At 41.6% G+C, this 9536-nt stretch overlaps 1 protein-coding gene across 1 annotated transcript; it reads right to left on the bottom strand.

Moving 5' to 3' along the window:
• Positions 1–2479: 2479 nt before the first annotated feature.
• ppp1cab (protein phosphatase 1, catalytic subunit, alpha isozyme b) lies at positions 2480–8038 on the bottom strand. Its single transcript, XM_046854323.1, has 7 exons — positions 7676–8038; positions 6558–6689; positions 5994–6224; positions 5150–5254; positions 4125–4348; positions 3866–4000; positions 2480–3327 (listed from the first exon to the last, which is right to left on the bottom strand). Exons 1-7 carry the CDS (start codon positions 7728–7730, stop codon positions 3211–3213), a joined length of 999 nt encoding a protein of 332 aa, XP_046710279.1. The 5' UTR covers positions 7731–8038; the 3' UTR covers positions 2480–3210.
• Positions 8039–9536: the final 1498 nt, after the last annotated feature.

Genomic DNA, 9536 nt, shown 5'->3' on the forward strand with positions numbered 1-9536 from the left:
ACGGCCGAAAGACATCGGCACCGCCGTGTGTCGAATATGTAAAAGAGAAATACCAGCGAAAGGTGCCAACACCATAAATCTTAGAGACGCACCGATAACTACATGGCCCGGTGTGAAAAAGTGTTTGCGCGCCCCCCCCTTGTTAAAACTGTGGTTTATCACACTTGAGGTTTAGCCACACCCAGGCCTGATTACTGCCAGTTCGCAATCAAATAGCAGCTAATGTTTTCCCTCAATAATAAAAACCTACATTTAAAAACTGCATGTTATCTTTTACTAATATATAAATTAGTTTGATGATCTAAAACATTGTAGTGGGACAAACATGCAAAAAAATGAGAAATCAGGGCACTTTTTCACACCACCGTATTTCTAAAAATGTACTTTATTTGTTAAGATATTAGCTTATATTTACTTCAAATCCAATCTATACCATATATTATATATATATATATATATATATATATATATATATATATATATATATATATATATATATATATATATATATATATTTGACTGCATCAGCATCCTTTTTGGCATTATGGAAAAGGTCTTTCTGGGACCATCGCTCTCTCAGCAACCGAGTGGCTTCCTGGTACTTCTCATATTGTTCTCCGTGTTTGGTCGAGTAATGACACTTGAGATTATATTTCTTTGCATATCGGACACGTAGCATTTCCTGTAAAAGTCCCCACAAAAAAATACTGCAACGTCCATCTTTCTTGAAACTCTTCCTCCGTGTTCATCGTTCACTTTCCTTATTGGTTCAGGAAAAAGAAATCGTTTAGCAGGAAGTTTTCTTTCGCAGGAAAAAAAATTTAAAAAGCCCCAAACCAGCTCTCCTCTTAAAAAATCATTTTTTTTTAATAGGCTCATGTTTTTGTTTCAATTTAATATAAAGGTGTAATTTTGTTAGCAAGCAAATAGAAAAATGTAAGGCGTATATGGCCTTTACAGTGTCTAACAAAGCAGTGGTCGGAGATGTTGAGGATGTGGATACAAAACCTCCTGCACCAAAAAAGGAAGAGGCCGTGTGATCTACTGCTGATCCTGAACTGCCACGGTACCTACAGGAAGAGGCACCAGGTACTTTAGAAGATCCTCTGCTGTGGTGGCAAGATGTTTGGAAATGTAACATTTCTGGACTGCTCCGTTATGATCATAGTTTATTGTGATCGTTTCATTATTTACAGAGTTTTCAAACTACCAAATGTAAATATGGTTTTATTTGGAATCTACACCCTTTTCTTCTGGCCACTGTATTGTGATAGTTTGTTTATTTTTCCATTTCTGAAAGGTAGAGTATATATTATTCACTGCTTTAAGAACAATACGAAATTGATTTAAAACGTGTGAAGCAATTAATGAATGAATGAAAACAATAAATTGGGACAGAATGACGACTTGTAAATCTCATAAAAACTACATTTTATTAAAAATAGGGTCGTTTTGAATTCAAAGCTGCAGCAGATCTCAAAAAAAGGCTGAAAAGTAAGTCATGAAAATTCATTCATCCGAGTCCAATTGGAAACGGGTCAGTAAAAAAAGTTCCGCAACATCAAACTGCGAAAAATATTCTGAAAATTTAAAAGGGACAAGAAAGAAAATCAACACTGGATGTTCATGATCATCAGGCCCTCTAATGGAAAAAAAAAAAATAAATAAATCACTGCATGGGCTCAGAAACACCCACCAGAAATCATTATCTATGAACACCGCAGAAGAAGCCATACGTGAGCATGATCCAGAAAGCCCACCATTTCTGGGTCAAAACTCGTTCCAAATTGACTGTTCGAACTACAAATTTGAATTCTTTTTGGAAAAAAACACGTCTAAAGTAAATAGAATATAAACCAAAGGAACTTTTTTTGTTGTTGTTTTTTTAAGTAAAGAGTGCTGAGGATGGAGCCACCAGGGAAGAGAAAAAGGGGAAGACCAAGAAGGCGGTTTATGGATGTGGTGAAGGAAGACATGCAAAATGATGCACTGTGGCGCCCCCTAACGGCAACAGCTGAAAGATGATGATGACCAAAGGAAAGGTTGTTTGTGCCAGGAGAAAAGATCTGAGAAAAACAAGAGATCAACATTTCAGAATGCACACCAGGCCAAAGCAGGAGGTTTTTTCAACTGCCACGTCGGTCAAGAACAGAAATCTAAGATCACAGTGGGCACAGGACAAACAGGGCAGTTAAAAAATAAGAACTCTACAGCCAGGTTTTGTCCAGAACAGACATGTCTATGCACGAGGCAGTATGTGTGTTTTGATTCCAACCCAATCACCACCCAATGATTCAATTAGGTTTATTAACGATCGATAATCAATAAAAAAAATTTCAAACGAATGATTGTAAACTGTACTTAAGTGAAATGCATTTTATTTCTTAATATATAAAAAAATGCCATTATCACCACCACCATCATCATATGTTCCATTATAAATTGCACAAATAATAAAAAAAAAAAACGTATTCCCGAATTATGTCTAGAAGCTTCTCACTTTATTGTCCAAGTTCATGAATAACTACAAAACAAGAGCTTTTTCTGTACAAATCTAAATGTATGATGTTAAACGAACAAAATAAAAAACATAAAACGAGACTTACTGAAAGAGACTCCACATCTGATCGCTCACCTCAGTAAAGGAAGTGAATGTGAAGAGAAAAGCGAGAATGCCAGAGATATTTTGTACAAATGGGAGGATTTTGGCCCAGTCGGCCGACGCGAGTACTAAACCGATGAATAAAAAAATTAAAAATAAAAAACACGCGGGTGCGACAAATCCATCTGCTGATGACGCGGGACACGTACACACTTCACATTTGAGAGTGTCAGTGATGAACCCTAACGCACACACGCACACAATTATAGTGATTGCTTCAGGAGATAAAGGTGTGTGTCGGACCCTGAGACTTGAGAAGGTAAATAATTGCTAAGGTCCAGTTTGTTTGTTTTTTTAATCCTTAAAAGGGATTATTTCTATACAACTATAATGAAAAGTGATCAAAGTTCAGGAAAAACGGGACTGTAAACTCCCATCCCTGCACACACACACGATCTAAAACGTTTCTCATAATTGGTCAAATAAAACAAAACATTCACGGAAAGAGAAAAAACCAAACATGAAAGACAGAGAATAAAAGGAGAGGTAGACTGAAGGAAGGAGGACAGGAAGTAATAGTGTGTGTGAGTGCGTTATGTGAGGGCACGTTATTTTTTGGCTTTCCCTCCCTTGGGAGCGTTTCTCGGAGGTGTGACGGGTCGGCCGGTCCCGAACGCTCCGGCGCTGCTGTACGCCAACATCTTCTTGTCGGCGGGTTTCAAGATCTGAGAGGAAGGAAGAGAAGAGGAGGGGTGAGCAATGACTGGGGCTGAACCAATGTGAACTAAAAGGTTTCTGTCAGACTGTCAAACAGAGGGCGTATAGAAAACGCCCTCTGTTATGAAGACATACGTCCCCCAACCTCATAGAGATAAAGAAGGCAGTTCCACAGACCCAAAGAACCAAAAGATGCTCCTCTATGACCACTGGGTGTCAGTGTAGAGCTCTAGAGTCACACTGGCAACTGTTTCACATCACCATTAGGGCTGCAACCAACGATTATTTGATAATTAAATGAAAGGTTTTTTTTCATCTTATTTTAAATTTTCAATAAGCCGTGTTGCCTATTATAACTGTATAAAACCCTAATTCAGAGTATTCATGTATAAAAGTTTACTTAAAGCCACACAATGAATTTAACTATTTAATTGAGAAATGTTAAAGCTTCGAGTGCTGCTTGTTGAGGCGTGAATGCAGGATTTCTCCTTAGAACAAATGCACTCATGCTGGATAAAATCGTTTCATTCAATGGTGTGAAAATACCTGGAAGGAGCACATGAGCGTCTCGTCGACGCTCATCATAGCACCGGCGTTGTCGAACTCGCCACAGTAGTTCGGGGCAGAGAAGAGAGTCACGAGCTGCCGCTTCGCAAAGAATTCATATCCGTCCTCCACCACCTGAACACACACACACACACACACACACACACACACACACACACACACACACACACACACACACAGTCATATGAAGCACTGTTTTAAGTCCTACTTGGCAACTCGGGCTCTATTTGAGTCAGACCTGATGCGCTCTGCAAATGAGGTCCATGTCGTGCTTGTTCAGGAACTTGGCGACAACATCAGAGCCGAAGGTGAAGGAGACTCCGCGGTCGTTTTCGCCCCAGCCCATCACGTCTTTATCAGGGTCGGCCCACAGCAGGTCACACAGCAGCCCCTGATCCGGCACGTCCGTGGGTCTCATCACACGCCGGATCTGCTCCATCGACTGAAGGTCTGGAGAAAGGCCTGAAATAAAGCATGAGGGACGAGAGAGGGAAAAAACTTTAACTCCGATCACTTCATCGCAGAAAGCTCTTGGCTTGTGTTCGGTTGAACAAGTTTTACTTTAATAGCACACAAAACAAAACAAAAAACTGCCGAATAAACTTTTTAGAAAGGAATCGCGAGATGGGCAGTTTACACTCCAAAATACGACTGATATCTGATAGTTCGATCTCCTCGCTGAACCGTTTCTCGAGCGCGTTCTCGCTGCTGCTACATGAATATGACTTGTTGCAGCGCTATGGAGTGCCCTGAGAGTCACACAGAATACAGATTGACATGGCAGAGGTAGAGCGGCATCTTGCTGGAGACACAACAGGAAAAGAACGTCTGGTTTTATTTAAACCTGTGAGTAATGGGAGTGCACCCCCGACATTAATCTTCTGAAGGGACAACACTATAGAAATTAAACGTGGTATATTTTAGAAGAAGTCAATGTGGGTGTTTAAATTTTGTTGCCAGTTATTTAGACATTAATGGCTGAATGTTGAGTACATATATCCTAACTGCTGCACGCTGACTAAAATAAATCCAAGTATCCTTTCTATAGCATTAAACATATAATGAAATGGTTGCTGAAATGTAAAGGGGTGCCCTCACTTTTATGAGTCCCAACGCTGGTTTTCGGGAAAGCTCACATGTAAAGCATGAGGTAGGAGTGAGGAGAAAGTTTGCAAAGTTCGGTCGGAGACGCTGTCGAATCTTGCAGGCAGCAGAAAGAGGATTAATAAGGCACCTGGCATGTTGCTAGGTTTTGCACGTTACCTCCATGGCAGCAGAAAATCTTCTCGTCGACGATGGCTGCGACGGGCAAGCAGTTAAAGCAGTCTGTAAACGTCTTCCACAGTTTGATGTTGTAGCGCCGTTTGCCTGCAATCAGAAACAAAAACGCGATTCTCATGTGAAAAACATCTCTAAAAGTTACGCCTTGACTGTCAGGTCACACAAAAACTCCGCCTCCAGAGTGTTCACCTAAAAGAATTAGCCGAGTCATGAACCATGTTTCCATAGTTACACTGAGGTGATGTAATCAGGCATCAATGACTCTTTTACCACTTGCATTTCGCTTCTTGTACAGGAATAACGCAAAAATTATCGATGTCAGCGTTAATAGATTTAACAGTTTATTAAATCTGGTTAAAAATTTCCACATTTTCATCCTAAATACTCCTGAGTCACACACCGTCTGTGACTGGATCTGACTGGACTTCTGGAATCTGTAGCATGAAATATAAGACCGGTATGAACAAAATTTAAGACCTCAAAAACACACAAATACGTTGTAAGCAAATGACCGAGCTCCAAGTTTGGTTTTCTTTTTTCACACCAAGTATCGCTCACCTCACTCTTTCCGCATAGGCAAACTTTTACATTTTCGTTTGTAGTCGTAATACAGCGAATTATATTGGGATTAGCGAAAGTAAGGAACTACAACAATACAAACAAACATTCTAAAGTGCTGCCGGAGCATTTCAATGAGAGTTACATGGATATCAGAAAATTAAGACCTGAAGAAAAAAGTCCTGAAAGAGGGCATGATGAAGACAAGCTCGTCGTCTCACATGTTTGTTCATGTTGAGCAGGATACAACCAAGCAAATGTGACTCACACTCGTCATAGAAGCCGTATATCCGGTTGATGGAGGCGCACTCATGGTTCCCTCGCAGCAGGAAAAAGTTCTCGGGGTATTTAATCTTGTAGGCCAAAAGCAAGCAGATGGTCTCTAAAGACTGCTTCCCTCTGTCTACGTAGTCTCCCAAGAACAGGTAGTTACTCTCCGGGGGGTATCCGCCATACTCAAACAGCCGGAGCAAATCGTAGTACTGACCATGAACATCACCTACGGGCAGAGAAAAGGGAAAAAGGGGGACAGAGAAACGTCATTTTGGAATAAGTTGCTCTAGGCTGCAATCTAAAGCTGCGATTAACATGGATAAAAACAAAACTGGAAAACCGACCACGCCGAGGCTGCAATTACAAAGTGAGAGGGTGGAGCCCGTATTGCGCAGCGTTAAACTCATTTCAAGAAGGCTGCCCAATATTCCTGACTCAATTATACAGGTATTCACAAAGATGTATTAGTCATAATCAGGAGCTCTTTTTGAAGAGATCATTGCACGATTTGCTTTAACATCGCTTCTGGTGTAAATGAGAGATTAGGAAGAGAAGTTACCGCAAACTTTCAGGGGTGCTTCAAGCTCGAGAAGGATGGGCTGGCTGAGGAAAATCTCCCTGGATTTCAGACACAGGCCACGGATCTCGTTCTCCGTCAGCTGCACGTTCTTACCAGGTCTGGAGCCTTTCACTAGATCAAAAACAAAAACACCATGAGAATTGATACAGATAACACGAGTGTACATCAATCCAATTAATAGTCACACATACAAAATGGTATATGACAGTGATGTATCTCATGATATTCAATATATAACATGATGAGAGATAGATAGAAAGACAGGCAGGCAGATATATAGACAGAAAATTGATAGACAAATATACAGATAGATAGAGAAGCCAACAGAGACAGACAGAAAAAGACAGAGGCAAACAAATAGGTAGATAGAAACACAGAGAGGGAGATCTGAGAGCAGACAGACAGAGGCAGGCAAGAGGAAGGCAGGCAGACAGAAAGAGGCAGACAGACAGAGGCAGACAGACAGAGGCAGACAGACAGAGGCAGGCAGGCAGGCAGACAGACAGAAAGAGGCAGGCCGGCAGCCAGAAAGAGGCAGGCCGGCAGCCAGAAAGAGGCAGGCAGGCAGCCAGAAAGAGGCAGGCAGCCAGAAAGAGGCAGGCAGGCAGGCAGAAAGAGGCAGGCAGGCAGACAGAAAGAGGCAGGCAGGCAGGCAGAAAGAGGCAGGCAGACAGAGGGATCGTGTAAATATGGGGGAGAAAGTAAGATTGGGAAGACTAAAGTCATTTTTATTATTTATTTAGGTTAAAGTGTATTAAACTAGTTAAACAAAACTAGTGTTTGTAATGAACTAAATTAAAATAAACTAAAAAATGTAATTAAAACAAAAGGGAAATGTAAGTCAGGGTTGAAGCGCTTTGCGTCCGCCATTGCACTCACTAGGCGGCCCGGGGCGAGTCCCAAATTCACTTCACTATTTAACATAGTGCACTAGGTAGGCCGCACACTCACCGCCACAGTAGCACGCCGACGTAGTGCGCGTGGTTGTATTTGAGACACCGCTCGTAACAAGGCTAAACCTACATATACAAAACTAATAAAGAACAGAGGGAATATGGAGAACAAACTAAAGGCTAACGAGTTACTTAGTTACTCACCTTCCAAGAGACGCTGGATAATAGAATCGATGTTTAATTTGTCCGATTCGGTCATTTTTGTGTTTTTTCCCTTTATATAAAAAATTAGCTCAGGGTTTTCTCCAGCAAGCTAACCTGCGAGCAACAGGAAGAAGCTCGCGCACACCCGGCCTCGCGCTGGCGGCTCTTGGACTCTCACGCGGTTAAAGACACACGTTTAAATTGATTATATTTATTTTTCTTTAGAGCGGAAACAAACCGGTGTTCGGTTCACGATCGAAGTCCCAACGGTTTCACGAGTTTGTCCGTGTGAAGAAAACCCAGAGCGCCGTCTGCACAACCAGCGCGTCAAACCTTCTTCCGGTCTCACCTACCGCTTTGAGAGGCTTTGTGCCTGCGTCACTTCCGGTTGCGTCACCGTGACTCTCTCACTCTCTCTCTCTCTCAATATAAATAAATAATGAAACCGCTTTTATCCGTTAGTGTGGAAGATCGGATCATTTCAGTGACTTGGTTTTTGAAACTCATTCTTTAAAATTAATTTTTTTTTCAGTTATTCAGTTCGTTTTGTTCTTTTTATCTGTAATAAAATAAAATGTCACTTTCACAATAAGCAGATTCTCAAAAAGTCAAAATTCACCAACTTTAACTAAAGTTCCAATAATGAAAATATGAGAATGCAGATAATCATAATAAACACCTCTGATTTCTTCTTCTGAGTCTCATTAAAGACTTTTTAAAAATGAAGTGTCTCTGTCTATCCTTCTCTATGTCTTCCTCTGTCTCTGTCTATCCTTCTCTCGGTCTCCCTTTCCTCTTCTATCGCTGTCTATTCTTCTTTATGTTTCTTTTCCTCCTCTATCTCTGTCTATCATTCTCTCTGTCTTCCTCTATCTTTGTCTATTCTTCTCTCTGTCTTCCTCTGTCTCTGTCTATCCTTCTCTCTGTCTCCCTTTCCTCTCTATCGCTGCCTATCCTTCCCTCTGTCTTCCTCTGTCTTTGTCTATCTTTCTCTCTGTCTCCTTTCCTCCTCTATCTCTGTCTATCCTTCTCTCTGTCTCCCTTTCCTTCTCTATCGCTGTCTATCCTTCTCTCTGTCCTCCTCTGTCTCTGTCTATCCTTCTCTCTGTCTCCCTTTCCACCTCTATCTCTGTCTATCCTTCTCTTTGTCTTTCTCTGTCTCTGTCTATCCTTCTCTCTGTCTCCCTTTCCTCCTCTATGTCTGTCCATCCTTCTCTGTCTCCCTCTATCTCTGTCTATTCTTCTCTCTGTCTTCCTCTGTCTTTGTCTATCCTTCTCTCTGTCTCCCTTTCCTTCTCTATCGCTGTCTATAATTCTCTCTGTCTGTTTCTCCTCCTCTATCTCTGTCTATCCTTCTCTCTGTCTCCCCCATCTGTCTATCCTTCTCTCTGTCTTTCTCTGTCTCTGTCTATCCTTCTCTCTGTCTCCCTTTCCTTCTCTATCGCTGTCTATAATTCTCTCTGTCTGTTTCTCCTCCTCTATCTCTGTCTATCCTTCTCTCTGTCTCCCCCATCTGTCTATCCTTCTCTCTGTCTCCCTCTCCTTCTCTGTCTATCCTCTGTCTATCCGGTCCTTCGAGCCGGATAAGTGTGCTTACCACAGAAATAGGATGTCAGAGCAACCTTCCAGAACTCAGCCCCCACCCCATCTTAGAAACTATGAGGTGCAATATCCTACTCAGGGTTCACATGGACAAGTAAGGTCTGCAGAGGTCCACGTTAAGGGTCGATTAAACACAGGGCCTGTTACCCCTCTCATTAATCTTCCAGAGATAGCTGCAAGATCAAACCGACAAACTTTTAACTTGGAATAGGGGATAAATATGCCATGCATATTTGAGGGCAGCAGAGTAGGAAAGGAT

The sequence above is a fragment of the Silurus meridionalis genome, chromosome 7 (genome assembly GCF_014805685.1).
Source record: "Silurus meridionalis isolate SWU-2019-XX chromosome 7, ASM1480568v1, whole genome shotgun sequence".
NCBI classification, from domain to species: domain Eukaryota; kingdom Metazoa; phylum Chordata; class Actinopteri; order Siluriformes; family Siluridae; genus Silurus; species Silurus meridionalis.